The sequence below is a fragment of the Branchiostoma lanceolatum genome, chromosome 14 (genome assembly GCF_035083965.1).
Source record: "Branchiostoma lanceolatum isolate klBraLanc5 chromosome 14, klBraLanc5.hap2, whole genome shotgun sequence".
In the NCBI taxonomy this organism is placed as follows: Eukaryota; Metazoa; Chordata; class Leptocardii; order Amphioxiformes; family Branchiostomatidae; genus Branchiostoma; species Branchiostoma lanceolatum.
The window spans coordinates 6923718-6940021 of record NC_089735.1 but is presented as its reverse complement, the minus strand read 5'-3'; the positions used below and the strand labels follow the sequence as shown (position 1 = coordinate 6940021).

At 41.0% G+C, this 16304-nt stretch overlaps 2 protein-coding genes across 2 annotated transcripts; one reads left to right on the top strand and one right to left on the bottom strand.

Moving 5' to 3' along the window:
- Positions 1-842: 842 nt before the first annotated feature.
- LOC136449155 (stearoyl-CoA desaturase 5-like) lies at positions 843-5171 on the bottom strand. The gene is made up of 6 exons (XM_066449008.1): positions 4958-5171; positions 3192-3404; positions 2745-2875; positions 2320-2525; positions 1529-1758; positions 843-1206 (listed from the first exon to the last, which is right to left on the bottom strand). The coding sequence occupies exons 2-6, from the start codon at positions 3397-3399 to the stop codon at positions 992-994; spliced, it is 990 nt and encodes a 329-aa protein (XP_066305105.1). The 5' UTR covers positions 3400-3404; positions 4958-5171; the 3' UTR covers positions 843-991.
- A 1699-nt stretch (positions 5172-6870) lies between these two features.
- Positions 6871-14097, top strand: LOC136449151 (high-affinity choline transporter 1-like). The gene is made up of 10 exons (XM_066449002.1): positions 6871-7570; positions 8205-8318; positions 8938-9123; positions 9436-9554; positions 10122-10244; positions 10765-10918; positions 11581-11667; positions 12135-12256; positions 12858-13027; positions 13139-14097. Exons 1-10 carry the CDS (start codon positions 7381-7383, stop codon positions 13533-13535), a joined length of 1662 nt encoding a protein of 553 aa, XP_066305099.1. The 5' UTR covers positions 6871-7380; the 3' UTR covers positions 13536-14097.
- The last annotated feature ends 2207 nt before the right edge of the window (positions 14098-16304 follow it).

Sequence of the window (16304 nt, the reverse complement as noted above, 5' to 3'; positions counted from 1 at the left end):
AGAGAGGGAGAGACAGGAGGGAGAGGGGAAGAGAGAAGAGAGACAGGAATAGAATCACACACACACACACACACACACACACACATACACACACACACACACAAACACACACACACAAACACAAAGAAAGAGGGGACCGGTCCTGTGTAGCAATAAAGTCTGTCAGTCATGTATGGCGAGTAAACAGTACGAAGTTCCCTCTCTCCCTCCAGACGTTTGCTTATACGAATATTATCAATAGAGTGAACATTAACTTCAGAGATCATTTAGCGCCAAGGGCAACATCTTTAATGCAGACATTAACGACAGAGACATAATTTGTGGTGTGAACGTCAATCAGAACCAAGGACAGCATCGGTGGTATGAACAGGAACACCAGAGACAATTGTTGTGTGAACGCCATGCAGCACTAAGGACAGTGCCAACAGTGTAAACAGGAATGACAAGTGTTGTAATGTGAATGGCATTCAGCACCAAGGACAACATCAATCGTGTGAACAGTAGCGGTTTGAGCCGAGTGTTGAGGTTGCAATGTTGAACAATATCTGATGGATCACTTAGGCCAATTTTTTGTCAGTACTGTAACCGGAAACACAACGTTCGGCCTGAGTGATTTCTGGTAGAAGCTAATTGACACCAATCTGGCAAAACAATAAACAATCGTTTCTTTCTATTGCATGCTAATAATATTGATTACCTTTGTCACTGATGCTACACATATAATATTCCTTCTCTACTCCAGTTGATACAAAATATTGTCATTCTGAAGGACTGCCTGTGGTGTTGAGAAAATTATTTTGCCGCTAAAAAAACTTTATGAAGCAGCCAATGCTGACAGACTATTCCCAGGATAGATAAATGTTCTTTATTCATTCATCAGCTGTGTTCATAACTAATTTTCTACAAATCACAAATAGTGTATTTTGTTGCATTGCACATTGTGCTTCGATTTTGTCGTGTTTCGATTCCTGTTTTGCCATAAGGGTGCTAGCTAGAAGACTGCCTGTGCCGACTTCTCCCATGTACCGTCCCCGGTCCTGGACACCCTGGCACGGACAACGTTCGGTGAAACCTTCTTGCGATCATACGCCAGGCCAAGCCACGCCATGAAGTCGATGAAGACGGTTGTGGGGTTGACTTTCCAGCCCACCTCGCTAGTGGCGTAGTCGTAAGGGAAGGTGTGGTGGTAGTTGTGCCAGCCCTCGCCTAATGGAGTCAACATGATATTCGTCATTTTTGGAGTTTGTTAGAATTGTGGCGAGTGGCTAGGCTAGCGGACGTGAGGAGGGATACAAGCTTAGCCACGTTTGGGATCGTGTCTTTTGCACGGCAGCGCAATCTAGCAGTGGGGAAATAAAACCAGTCAGGATTGCCCTGAGGAAGGAAGCACCATGACTTACAATTAGTACTGGCTGTGTATAAAGTACTTGGATGATACCCGCCTTTGTAAACCATAGTTTGTACGATCTGCTACGGCATAACATGGCGCAGGGATATGGCAAGAATGAAAGAATTATTTGACACGTACCCAGAGCTAGGAAGGCGACCGGGAAGTTTTGAGAAGGGTTGATGAACTTGTCGTACGGCTTGTTGCCCCACATGTGCGCTGCGCTGTTCACGAACCAGGTGGCGTTCAGTGCCAGGACATACCGCAAGATGGCGCTAGTGAAGAACGCGGTCACGAGGCTCTCTCCCCAGAGTCTTGGCACCAGGGTGGGAACGATGAAGCACATCAGCAGGGCTGAAGGTACGTACAGTCTGGACGGAATAGCAAAAACAGGGTTTTCTACGTGATGGAAATGAATAGTAGAATCACCAAAAATAGTTACTCAAGTATAAACTGGATAAATTGTTAAACAGTCTGACATTTCAGACAGCATCCGCTGTCTTTCGCCAGTGACTAACGATAGGACTGGAGAACGAGGTTTTATACCAAAACCCTGAAAATATATGTTAATGAGGTTAAGACAATTTAGAATGGCAAAATAGCAGAATCTTCTACCAGTGCCATGGTCCTTCCAAACCCATGGCCCTTTGAAATTGAATGAGAGCCAAATACCTCATATCAAAGTCGACACACCTCCAGCGCGTGAAAGAACTCATCACACTTATCGAAAAGAGTAAGTAGGCTAAGGGTTCCTCCCAATTCCCGGTGTGAATGGATCAAATAAATATGTCTGAATATGCAGCTTGTATTCATCCATACAAATCTAGTGTGTTACTCGGAGGCGGTTTTACCTGGTATGCAATACAAACAGACAAACACACAAATGAATAAAGAAAGAAAGAAATTAAGATATAGATAAAGATATGACTCACTTTCGCTGTACTCTTACTACAGGATCGTTCAATACATCGCTTAGATCGATCTGTTTCCCTTTGGTGATTACATCCGGGTGCTTCCGAACCAACAGCCAGCCAATGTGTGCGAAGAAGAAGCCGCGCTTTGCATTGTGGGGGTCGGCAGGAGTCTCCGAGTATTTGTGATGGACGCGGTGGTCACGTGACCAGTCATAGATGTCGTTCTAATAAAAGAGAATTTTTAAAAGATATGAATGGGTACATGTCACTCAAGTATCTTATAGCACAATTCTGCAAACACCACTACTATCATCACAATAATATGTGGCCTTGGGCCAATTGACTTGACTTAACCTGTGTTTGCTTAAACCCAGTGAGATACCCGCTTAGGGCTCACAATCCCCACCCCTCCATTTTTTCTTCAGTTGTGCCTGTACATGTACCTGTAGACTCATACAGTTGATGATGGCGAGGAAGATCCTGAGCGGCAGCCTGGCCTTGTACGCCCGATGTGCCCAGAGCCGGTGTGCGCCTGCCGTCACGCCCAGTGCAGACATGGTGTAACAGAACACAACTACAGAAAAACAAGCATCTCGGCACTGTAGGATTGTAATCACATGAACAAGAACATGAACCCGAAATGATATTTCCTCGGATTACATCGTGTTACGTTCGATAGATTAACCAAAATCTTTTTCTAGGTACAGTTTCCATATCCGTCAGTCAATATCATATGTGCCATTCGTGATTCAATGTCAACAACAAGATGGCCGACCCATGACGTCACAAACCAACATGGCGGCGCCCATCGATCCAAGTGTAAAACAGTATAGGTTTTTGCTTCTTAGAGCCTGTAACTATTGCAAGAAGAGGCTTGTTGGTTAGCTCACCCCACAGCAATGTGTAGACGTGTGCCGACGGCAGCAGGAGCAGTCCATAGACGGCGCCCATGTGCAGGAGGCTCATGACGACCACGTTTCTCCACACGATCTGAAGAGGAGGCGCTTTCCCGTCCAGAACAATAGGGGAGGGGACAGTCGGCAGATCTGTGGTCACCCCCTCGTGGATAGGGTGTTCAAAGTCGTTCCTTGGCGCCATTATATCTGGAAAGAAGCAGAATATATAATTTAGCCTTAATTGGTTCCCCCAATAACTTTTCAAACATGTCGCATTCATTTGCGCGTTCAGCAGTCTATTTCATGTCTTATCTCTGTTACGTATGCCTACATGTACGTTGTAACGTTATACAACTGTTTGTTTGGGTTGCAATCATCCCTCAGGAATAGATAATCAATGAATTATTACTGTCAAAGTGTCAAATCTGAATACTCTATGGATAATTATCTATATCACAATGAGTTTGATAAACGATCCGCCATGTGTAATGTAAGAATAAATGCAGTGTCATCAAGGTGTCATATAGCTAGATTTAGAAAGTTACCTGTCCACGAGAGATTATGCAAAAAGTCAAAACCCTCAGTAGCAAATGTAGCACCTTATAGTTGATTAGACATTAGCAGTATGCACTCCACTTCGATACTGCACATGTATATGCATTTAGCCTTCGGGCATGATTTTGCAAATAAACAATACATTCTTATCATTATTTATGAAGTAACATTGTGTATATCAGATTTGAGTAAGTAAACATCACCTCGCTTTAAATTTTCTATAAGTAGGGAAGTTGAGATTTTAAACAATCATTAGGTTCATATCTGTGCATACCATGGGAAAGGAGAAGAAAGGATAAAGGGAAGCCCAAAAGATCTTTATACAATAAACAGACGGTATATACAGATTTAAATGCAGTTACATTAGTAAGTAGGACAGTCTTGCTCTTGCCAAAACATTACGTCATACTCATGTGAATGTGTGTCACGTGACATGAATCAAGACGACGTTGAGGATGACGTAATTTCATTGTGTCAATACTACGAACGATTTATAGTTTGCCAAGATCTTACTAGTTACAGAGTTATAGTGCATTTCTGTTTTTGGCACGCGATGTGTTTTCCCCAGTTTCCTGCCCATAGAAATATCAGTGAGTCAGGCCAGCGTGGTGTGCCTCGGGACCGGAGGGATGACGAGATATGGCACCGTGCCAGACCCACTAGGGTTGTGCCATGTCCCACTTACAGAAGACCAGAGCCAAAGGACAAATAGCAAGGGTATACCTGGTCATGAAGTGTATGATAAGAAATGTACAACCTTGCAATTAAAGAAAATAATTCGAACTTAAAACAGCCGAGTGATTTCAAAACAACAATATACAGTGTAGGTTTGAGTGATGTATGAAATTAATATAACGTTAAAAATCTCTGCAATTGCCCCGACTTGTAGCTCAACTGGTAGCAGCCTCACAGTTGAGCTCCAGGTTTTGATTGGTGGTAACTGGGAGGCCCCGGTTCAATCATGGGACGGGCACCTCGGTTGGGGCTGCGAAATCGCCTTACGGAAGGTACGTAAAATGGGGGTCCCGTCTTCGAGGTGTTTCGAATACGTTAACGAGGAGGAAGGGCTAGCAACCCTTCCCTGTACAAATATACCCTTCTACATGTACAGAAACAGCAAGAAAAACTTACCTATGTGCCACTAGGCACTACTGGTGAACAACAACAACGACAACAACCCGGTAATATAACTGTGTATGCCTTACCTCAGAAGTAATATGCTGTGAGTGATAGGATGAGTTCATCAGGGCTGGGAGAGGTTACCGTACGACGCCTGTAACCGGCAGCAGCTTAGCAGATATCAGACTAGCTCAGCGTCCCTCAAACTCCAGAAAAAAACGTTCTAGGTGACAAGTTGCTTATATCAAGCCCACGCTACTATTCAACGCCCCTGAGTAAACAGCGCTGTTGTGGCGCAGTTTAATTTGTGCTGGCCGCCTTGCCTGACTCACCATCAGCCAATCAGAAGGAACTAGACTAATAACCTTCATGTGACCCTACATCGAACCATGTACATAGTAAGAACCATAAAAACCTGCCTGTGTGTTGCAACATGTCAGAATATTAAATAGTTTACGTACCGGGATCAAAAGGGTAACGTAACATGACCTATTTACGTGCAGAACCTATTTACGTCCGGTTTGGCTCATGTCCACATGTCGCGGTGTATTATGCCAAAGCCTGTTCTCATGAGCAATAAAGAACATCATAAGTATGATCCTTAGCCATCTCTTTAATTTTTGCACAGCAAAACATAATGGCCATGCTTTTACCACGTGAACGCCACGTGCCGCGCATGTGGGGGAAATTTACAGATAGACATTGTTTTTTTCCATCGCGTTAAGCAAGTGGCCGGACAGACATAGTGATTTTACTATCATTTGTCTGCAGACTACTTTGGACAGTTACTGTGCATTTTTTTTCTGGTCTATGTTCTTCAAGCATAGCGCTAGAAGGGAAAAGATTCAGAAGTGGACGATAATGGGTTACCCTAGCACAATTCTTCATCATATATCTCAGTATAAATACATGCTCGCACGGCGTTTAACAGGCGGAGAAAAACTTACAGACCATACATTTTCTTTTTAGAAGAGCTGATATTTCTGCCCATGGGTTTGAAATTTGGCTCTGTCCGCGCGGTTTTAAGATAAATGCGTTTTGAATAAATTGGACGTTAACTGGTCACCTTACGTTACTGGCACTAACTTGTTTTTCATACGTTTCCTCCCTTTATTACCTTCGCCAAGAAGGTGGGGCCATGGTTGTTCGCGCGTGCGTGTGTGTGTGAACACTCGTTAACTGGAGAATCCCAGTGTGTGAATTATATTGATATTTGGCATATGTGGATACGCCTTGATGAGCCTCCAAGCGGCTTGTTATGGTACTGCAGTACTAAAGATTAAAAAACCGGAAGTTCCGCTGCAGTACATTATCCACACAAACGACATCCTGATTTGCACAATTGTCATATGAATATGTCAATCATGACTAGAGCTACCTACATACTAAACATCACGACTATCCCTCGATGCCTCTTCAGTTATTCTCTTTCGAAGATTCTTTAAACCGCCCGTGCAGTTCAAGAACAAGCTGCTAGGGGGCTCAAACATATATCACTTCTTTCAGCACACAATGGCTGTCTGCGGCGATGGTAAATAATTGAAGAATTTTCATCACTCACATGTCAGCGAGAAAATGGTAGGTCCCTTGCTAGAGGTCGACTGACAAAAAGGCTATGGTCGGCAGGTTTTTCCTAGGGTCAGTCGGGTAACCGGAAACACAACATTTTTTCCCTTGACCTATTAATGAGTGTGCAGTAACGTTACATGTACCTTTTCAAAGCACTGTGCAATGTTGACTCTTAATCTCTATCTGTAGAGGTTATACTGTCAGAAATGTTGGTTCACATGATGCCGATCTGACACGCTGCTATCTAAAAGTGCTTAAGTATCTGTCCTTGCACCTTTAAGGTCCTTTAACAGAGACGTGCGATTGCCAAGCTTGGCAAACAAGCTTGTAAGTCGGCGCCGACTGTTTTGAAGCGACGCCTAGCGAAATACATCAATATGAGAGAGTCTTTCACCCCTCTGCCGTCGAGTGGTCATGTTTTTGTTTTGAAAAAAAAAAAGCTACATGGTTTCCTCTGACAAAACACTGAGAAGTTCAGGTCTTCAAATTTTGAGCATTACCAGATTAGTTACATAACATTATTAGCAAGGAGAATCAGGACGAAAAAGAGCCCCAAAGCAAACACGGCATGCATAAAGATCCCCCCTCCCACTAGTACTAACATAGTGCATATTTACTTTGGACGACGTTGTTAACAGAGGGGCGCTAGTAATAAGTAACCTATAGCTATTCCTTTGCATTTGGGTACCGGAGCAGACCAGACACGACTGAAACAACTTTGATGAGGCCAAGGGGCGGTTACAAGCTTGCAAGCCAAACTGAATATTCCCACTGTGTTAAAATAACAGTTTAAACAGTGACAGATTTATCTTAGTCGTGAGAAAGAGAAGGTCGACATACACCACAGTCTGTGGTGTTCGAGCAATGTGGGCACACAGGTCGTCTCCTTCAAATACTTCTTCCAAAATCGGAAACTCATAAGCGGTAACAGAGGGGCAACATGGCCGTGAACGTGGCCGGGCTGGTGGTGGTGGTGCTGCTGTATGTGGGGATGCTGGGGGTGGGGGTCTGGGCAGGGTGGAGGGGGAAACGGAGGAAGGAAGGAGGGAGAGAAGCACAGCCGGAGAGTGAGGACTTCATGGTGGCTGGGAGGAGCTTTAACGGAGTTATCGGCACCCTCACTATGACAGGTACATTTGGGCTTTAGTACGTGGTGAAAAATAGGGAGGGCAACATTGACAGTATAATAATGATAATTATTGTTATCATTATTATTATGATTTATATACGGGAAAGTAGAGTGTCCATATACGACCTTTCTTTGAATGGATTGCGAAAAATGTCAATTTGACCTTATCTGTGTCCCAGTAGTAGCATGGCTTTGACAGTGAATGTAACGATGTCTCTGAGAATCGTGGACATGTTTTTATTCGAATCTAGTTCATATCAAACTGTGATATTCTATTAATAGTAGTTGCAACAAATGCTGAAGGACACTATGTAAGTGTGAGAATTATATTTTGGTGGTGCGGCCTTTTTTCAACTCTATAGTACGAAGAACCTCCAATTCCTCTGACAAGCTTGCGCAATCACATACTAAATTTGGTTATTTTGTATGACCTGTCCTCAACGCCATTTATAACGATCTATGATGTCCACAAATGCAAATGTTGGAGTTTGAAGCTCGTCTGAAGCAATCTATAGGGTTAATGACCCGCCCTAAGGTCTATACGGCCGGTGGCATAACTCATTGTCGGTTCCTATAACCACTAGCCGAATGAACGTAAATTTAGAGTGGTGTCTTCATGCATCCATACATTGCAGCAACTTTTGTTGGAGGAGCTTTCATCAACGGAACAGCCGAGGCAGTGTACACGGCCGGGTCGGGTCTTCTGTGGGCACAGGCACCATTTGGACTGGCGCTTTCTCTTCTCATAGGTATTGTTTTATCGGTACTGTCTCTAGTAACCTTCGTCAAGAAGGTAACATGTATGTTTCCGGGTGCACGGCGTGTTTGTCTGTGTGTTTGTGAGCAGCATAACTCAAGACGTCACGGATGGATCTCCAAATTGTTTAGTATATGTTGGTAATGGTTGGCAGAAGGAAGAAAAGATCACATTTTGGGCCCCCTGGCGGCAAGGTACTGTAGTGGAACTTTTTTTAGATCTTGTAATCTGGACATGCTACGGTCATGATTTTTGAGTGATAGATAGCTCTAGTGTTATAGTTGTAATACTGCCAAAATCTGTCTTTGTAGTGCAAATGATACTCTGGCGTTCCGGAAATGTCGTTTAATAACGATACCTCCTTTTCGACTCAAGTTTCATGTTAGTATCATTATGGAAATCATCTCTTAATATGTACATTAATGTATTCAACACTAGTTTTAAGTAGTTTATTTTTACAACACTAGCGTCAGTCACAGTTCACTGTCACATGTATATTTTTTCATATCTTTCAATAATGTACCTGCAATTAGCCCTCGGGCATGAACTTGCAATAAAACTTTACATTTATTAGTTGAGATTCATGTTGCAATTCCATATTATCTCTCTAGGTGGCGTCTTCTTTGCCAAGAAGATGCGATCTGCGGGCTTCACGACCTTGTTCGACCCCTTCCAGCAGAAGTTCGGCAGGTTCATGTGCGTGCTGCTCTACCTCCCGTCTGTTCTGTCAGAGATTTTCTATTCAAGCACCATCCTAGCAGCTCTGGGGACAACACTTAGCGTTATCCTGAAACTAGGTAAGTTGTCGTTCCTGTAAACAGATAGATATAACTCATACAAACACATGCCTGTTATAGTTTTCTAACGAAATGGGCTTCATTTACTATCATCAATCATACAGCCAGATGATGATGGTTGACCAATGAGAAGGCTCCATTTTACCATACCACCGGTCATTACTTCTCCATAATCACCACTTTTTACAAGGTTTCGCTTCGCTCACTCGGTGGTTTATGTGGTGCTTATAGGAACCGACCATGCGTTATGACACCGTATACACGTATAGCGTAACATATCTGTGGGCCATAAACTGATGTTTTATCCCCTAGACTTGAGGCTCTCCATCCTTATCTCCACGTCCGTTGCCGTGTTGTACACGTTGCTGGGAGGGCTATACTCAGTCGCCTACACCGACGTGCTTCAGTTGATCTTTATCTTCATTGGCTTGGTGAGAAAAGATGCGTTATCTTTTATGCACGTCGTTGAATACCGACCACTTGAAGAATACTTTAAAACTCAAAACTCAATTCAATACCTAAAAAGACCTCTATATATACTGGGCGATAGTCGATAAGCTTCGATGACAGGATGGGTATGGAACTGTACATGGTGTTGCCTTAGCTCACCATTAGTTGTGAATGCTGTGCATATACTGTGTACCGTGGCCTGACTGTAGCTTCTGGTAAATCAAACTAGATTAAAAAAGGTACGAACGAAATGAAAATCCCGCGTGCAAAAAAAACAGAAGCGATTATACCATACTTAACATATCGGGTAAAGCGTTTTTATCTTCCTTCAAATACTTGAAAAAGAATCTACTTAGTATGCCAGGCGACCAATCGCTTTTAACGCGTACTTTTAGGGGATATGACCTTGTTTAAAACCACAATTCAGCCTGGTGCTGCTAGCGTTTTTATGCAGTACAACATTATAACTACCACGGAAATCTATCATGCCTTTTGAGGAGCTTGTAGCAATACCAATGTATAACTATAACGCTATACTCCTTCCTCAGTGGCTGTGTATACCATTCGCCATGACGCACCAGGCGGTGGCGAGCATCACCGAGGACACCTCCTGGCTGGGGCAGTGGGACAACCGACTAGCTGCCGTCTGGGTCGACTTGACGCTTATGATGGTAAGGAGTGTGGTTTCCTGTTACACTCCAGATCACCTTAGACCGTTTGTTGTTGTTGTTTGTTTGTTTGCGTGTATTGTTTGTTTGTATTGCCACCCGGTAAACTGCCTCATCCCTGTGGCCTCATGGCGTAACACACCAGATTTGTACTGAGCAGTATAATCTGCATATCCGGACGGATTCATTTGATTCACTCACACCGGGAAGGGCCCTACTCTTCTTGATAGGTGTGGTGGGTTCTAGCTTCAACGTGCTTGAGGTGTGACTCTTCTTAAATATGGGGCTTCCATTTAATGTTCTAACGTCCTTAACCGAAGCTAGGTACTCATTTACACCTGAGCCGAGTAAGAAAATTGGTCTAAAGTGTATTTCCCAAGGGCACAACATCTGGACCTGTCAGGGATGCGAACTCAGTACCCCCAGATTCTGAGTCAACAAACCTAACTACAAGGCCACCTTGTGATCTATAACAAACGTTCAGGAAGTTACAAGTATCAGCGGTAAATTTGTCCCCACACAGGCCCTGGGTTCCCCTGCCATCCAGGGGTACATCCAGCGTGTCCTGGCGGCGCGCAGTGCTCATGAGGCCCGACTCTTCTCCGTCTTCGGCTGCTTCGGATGCCTTCTCCTCGCAGCGCCGCCTGTTCTGATAGGCGCTATTGGGGCATCGACTGGTATGTTTATAAAGTTATATACATGTGGTTAACGTTGTCATGGTAAAGATTTGCCGATTCTACCGGGAGCGATCCTGATCAGATTCATTGTCGAGAGAGACTCCGATCAGCATCATAGGAATGTGTTAGGGTGGTCTCCCATTTATAAATCTTAGATTGGATTTCAGGTCAATCCATTAACTAAAATGACATGAATCGAAGTTTAAAATAAAATTCTGACTGTCTTAAAAGGGAATATCTTAACACTTGCCGACTCCCATCGGAATCTCTACCGGCAGAACGCGATTCTGACTGGTTTCGATCTCTATTCTGGCAAAGTCTTGTTGTTATAATCGGTGTGTATTAATTATGAATTGATTTGAATTGAATTTGATTTCACTTTTTAGTAAACGAGAACTACTTTCATTGTGAATAGCAATGTCTGCCTTACAAGACATCCTACTAGCACGTTAATGATAAGGTTAGGCATTCAAGTAAAAAGATATGCCATAGATAGTTACTCAAGCACCTGAATACAATTCTGAAAAAGTCAGACGTTTCAGACAGCATCCGCTGCCTTTCTTCAGTGACTACGGAAATCACTGGGAAACCAGGTTTTATACCAAGCATTTGATGGCTTCTGTTTCCTTATTATGCTTTGGAACATGGCACGACACGAACAGACTGGAACCAGACTGCCCTGCTTGTCCCTCCTGTAAATGATACAGACAAGATCGCGCCCCTGGTCATCCAGTACCTCACACCTCCAGGTTAGTCAGCTACATTTCTTATTCAGCTCTCTCATGCATAGCAAAGTTCTTTGTACACAACAAGAGAGTTAATACCTAGCCGACCTTTCACCTTTCTCGGGGCAATACGAATTGGTTCTAGACTTCCTGTACGCATTGCAGCTAGGTGCCGCTGCCGCAGTGTGGCGAATGCGGTCCCAAACATGGCCCTTGATAACTTAGTTATTCATCGATTTATCAACATGATGAACTATTTTCGGATGTCAGCTCTCTCCTAGCCTGTTTAGATATTAGCGGTTAAATTGTGTCATGCATGACCGTTTGTTTACCCGCCAGAAAGTAGCTTAGAAAGACTTATTCATTCGATATCTTCGTATGCTTTTGGAATAAACCGTAGGCCATGATCCGACAGAAAATTTCATCCCTCTTTTAGCGACACCTCAGGGAAGAGCCAGGTGTAGTATTGTTACCTTTGTGCTGTGTTACAGCTGTATCCGTGGTGGGGTTAGGAACGGTGTCTGCCGCGGTCATGTCTTCTGTCGACTCTTCCATCCTCGGAGCGGCAAGTGTGTTTGGACGGAACATCTACAAGGGTATACTTAGACCCAGGGTACATCTTTATTACATCTCTTCAGTAAAGTAAAATCAACATCATGATATTCTGGCCATGGGCCACGCGATTGCTTGTCATGTATCGGTTAAAGTTGACTTACTTTTTGAAAGCGAAGAAATAGTAGGAGGGTACATGGACACGGCAGAACTAAGGGTCCATCAAAGTTTTTCATTTCTACCTTTTTGTTTTGCTTTCCTGGGTTTTACATGGACTGAATTGTATCTTTGGACAAAGTGGAAAGAAATGTGAGCGTTTATCGCTATGTATTTCGAACGACTCATGATGAAGTGGCGTTCATTTTCAATGCACACAAGACGGCACGGTTTATGTGAAATCAGCACCATGGACAGAACTGGTCGCAACAAACAGGTTACTGATGTGAACTGTCTACTAGAATAACTATTCAGGAAGATAAATCGGCATCCATAAGGCATTCTAACTTTTTATTAGTTACCATAGCCAAAAAAAATTGTTTGAAAATGGCCCAGTAAAGTTCTTTGTTGACAATACTTGTATTTTTCCTGTATGTGAATATAGCTCTATATAGCTTAAATACGTATTGATTGATAACTTTCAAAGATCCTTTTATTCCATCCAGGCTTCTGAAAGAGAGGTTGTGTGGCTGGTTCGTTTATCCATCGTCAATATCGGCGCATGCGCGGCCTTGGTGGCCCTGACGTCAAACACCATAATCGGGCTGTGGTACCTGTCGTCTGAGCTGGTTTACGTCATCCTCCTTCCGCAGGTCGTCTGTGTTCTGTTTGTCAGGTACGGTTTTTTTGGTTTGTTTGTTTTATTAAAGAGTTTCAATTAGTGAAACGTGTGTACACCATTAGTATTATTGTAAGCTTCAACACAAACTGTTTTGTTTCATCCCAGGTTCTCCAACTCGTACGGTTCGCTGGCGGGGTTCACAGTCGGACTCATACTGAGGATAGCGGCGGGAGAACCGCTGCTGAACATGGCGCCCTTCGTCAGGTACCCCTTCTACAGCGACGAACTAGGACAACTCTTCCCCTTCAGAACTCTGGCCATGCTGGCGTCCCTCGTCTCCATGGTGATCATCTCTGGGATGTCCCATGTTGGATTTATCCGGGGGGTTCTGCCGACCAAGCTTGATGTGTTTCATTGTTACAGAAATGAGTGTGATCTCAACGCCAGTAAAATGGACGTTGATATGAGTGTGTTTAGCAGGAAATATAACAGATCTTGTGACCTGGATTTAACGTCAAATGAAGTGATTGACACGGAGGATGTGGCAAACGTCCAAGAATAGCCGCAATGTCTTTTGTCGATCATTTTTATGCATTTCTGTTAGGCAACCTATACCACATCTTATCAAGCGCAAGCGGCTCCACCCGGCGACGATGGTTATATTGCATCATTAAGTAATCCGCACACATTGCAGCAATTTGAAACGAAAATCTATTGATAGACATTGTCTCAACGCCTTCTTGTTACACAAAATAGGATCGACATGTGGATGCAGTAGGCCTTCAGATAGTAACAATTTACAAGAACTGTATAGTATACAAGGATTGTACATTTCTGTTGATAAAAATGCGAAATACACCATTTACGAACAAATTGATATTGTTTCGTTTGTAAAACGTTTTACATATATATGTAGATGGATGGATGAACACGAACGGCAATCAAACTTTGTAACTATGAATCCTACTCGATTAGGTTATATTATTATAATATGCCCTGACTCCTAACAACCAAGCCATAGCTGGAGTTCCCGCGACAAATATGACATTCAGCTATACATGACATACATGGACAATGTCAATCTGTACAACTGAATAAAATTCGAAGATTACTTCCGGACGTTTCGAGTGACATCCATCATTCTTCTTCAAGTCGGACCCGGCCGGATTCATTCTGGTCCCGACGACGGTCCAAATTCGGGAACCAAATAGCTGACGGACCGCTCCGCACTGTTAATACCTGAGGGACATACTTAAAAGTTCCATCCTCCTACGCAGGGCTATCCCGCATTCGTGTGTACAGGCGGCCGTGGGATATTCCTGCGTAGGAGGATGAAAAACCTGCCGTAGTTTGACCTTGGAGTTCTTTGACGGTTACCAGTTCCAGCGGCAAAAAGAACTCGTTCAGCTAAGTGGATCAGTTTACGGAGCCGAACATGATTCGCCTGCAGTTCCTAGGAGAGCCGCCTGGGGGCCCAAAATCTAATCATTTTCAGTTGTCATCTACCAACAGTCACCAATATAAAATATAAAATTACCCCATGCAGTTATACATCTTTGTGGCGAACACTGACGGCCTCCTTGGCTAGTACACTCATGGCCCTATAGAATAGTGTCACTTCTATAACTACACCCAAGGCTATCAGACGACATATCTTCCCATTTTCGGTACTAGCATTTTCTTGTTTGTGTGAACCACCGTCGGGGGAGAACAAAATTTCTTCTCTTTTTTTCGGAATCAGACAAAAATCAATGCGTGTGTGGATGTCATCCATACAAACTAGAGTTCCACGAACACATTATCTTCGCCAAATAACCAAGGCTCATTATGGAGAGTGATTGATATTTACGTACTTATCACCCCCTGCAAATTAGATCATGCACCATACCATTTGGAAGTTATGATGGGGCGAATGAGTCCAGTCTAGATGCGGTTAGAAATCATTTGGTGGTACAGGACTAGTGTACTAGTGTAACATGAGTATGTTGATATTATATGGGCTACAAAGATTCGATATTGCAGTGTTGTAATATCGTAATATCATAATATCATGATATCATAATATCATAATATCGTAATATCATATCATAATATCATAATACAAATGAAATTCATAAATTTCATAATATTATAATATCATAATATCATAATATTAAAATATCATAATATCATTATATCATAATATCATAATATCATAATATTATAATATCATAATATCATAATATCGTAATATCGTAATATCATAATATCATAATATCATAATATCATAATATCATAATATCATAATATTGTAATATCGTAATATCGTAATATCGTAATATCATAATATCATAATATCATAATATCATAATATTATAATATCATAATATCATAATATTATAATATCATAATATCATAATATCGTAATATCATTATATCATAATATAAATGAAATTCATAAATATCATAATATCATGATATTATAATATCATAATATCGTAATATCATTATATCATAATATAAATGAAATTCATAAATATCATAATATCATGATATCATAATATCATAATATCGTAATATCGTAATATCGTAATATCATAATATCATAATATCATAATATTATAATATCATAATATCATAATATTATAATATCATAATATCATAATATTATAATATCATAATATCATAATATCGTAATATCATAATATCATAATATAAATGAAATTCATAAATATCATAATATTATAATATCATAATATCATAATATCATAATATCGTAATATCGTAATATCGTAATATCATAATATCATAATATTATAATATCATAATATCATAATATCATAATATCGTAATATCGTAATATCGTAATATCATAATATCATAATATCATAATATCATAATATCATAATATTATAATATCATAATATCATAATATTAAAATATCATAATATCATAATATCGTAATATCATAATATCATAATATCATAATATCATAATATCGTAATATCATAATACCATAATATTATAATATCATAATATCATAATATCATAATATAAATGAAATTCATAAATATCATAATATTATAATATCATAATATCATAATATCATAATATCATAATATCGTAATATCGTAATATCGTAATATCATAATATCATAATATCATAATATTATAATATCATAATATCATAATATTATAATATCATAATATCATAATATTATAATATCATAATATCATAATATCGTAATATCATAATATCATAATATAAATGAAATTCATAAATATCATAATATTATAATATCATAATATCATAATATCATAATATCGTAATATCGTAATATCGTAATATCAT

Coding starts and splice junctions, on each gene's coding strand:
- LOC136449155 (XM_066449008.1), bottom strand. CDS start 3,399: ATGGCGCCAAGGAACGACTTTGAACACCCTATCCACGAGGGGGTGACC. Junction 2,526..2,744: donor TCAACTGTATGAGTCTACAG/GTACATGTACAG, acceptor CTCTTTTATTAG/AACGACATCTATGACTGGTC. Junction 1,759..2,319: donor GTAGTAAGAGTACAGCGAAA/GTGAGTCATATC, acceptor TATTCCGTCCAG/ACTGTACGTACCTTCAGCCC.
- LOC136449151 (XM_066449002.1), top strand. CDS start 7,381: ATGGCCGTGAACGTGGCCGGGCTGGTGGTGGTGGTGCTGCTGTATGTG. Junction 9,124..9,435: donor TAGCGTTATCCTGAAACTAG/GTAAGTTGTCGT, acceptor TTTATCCCCTAG/ACTTGAGGCTCTCCATCCTT. Junction 10,919..11,580: donor CGCTATTGGGGCATCGACTG/GTATGTTTATAA, acceptor CGACACGAACAG/ACTGGAACCAGACTGCCCTG.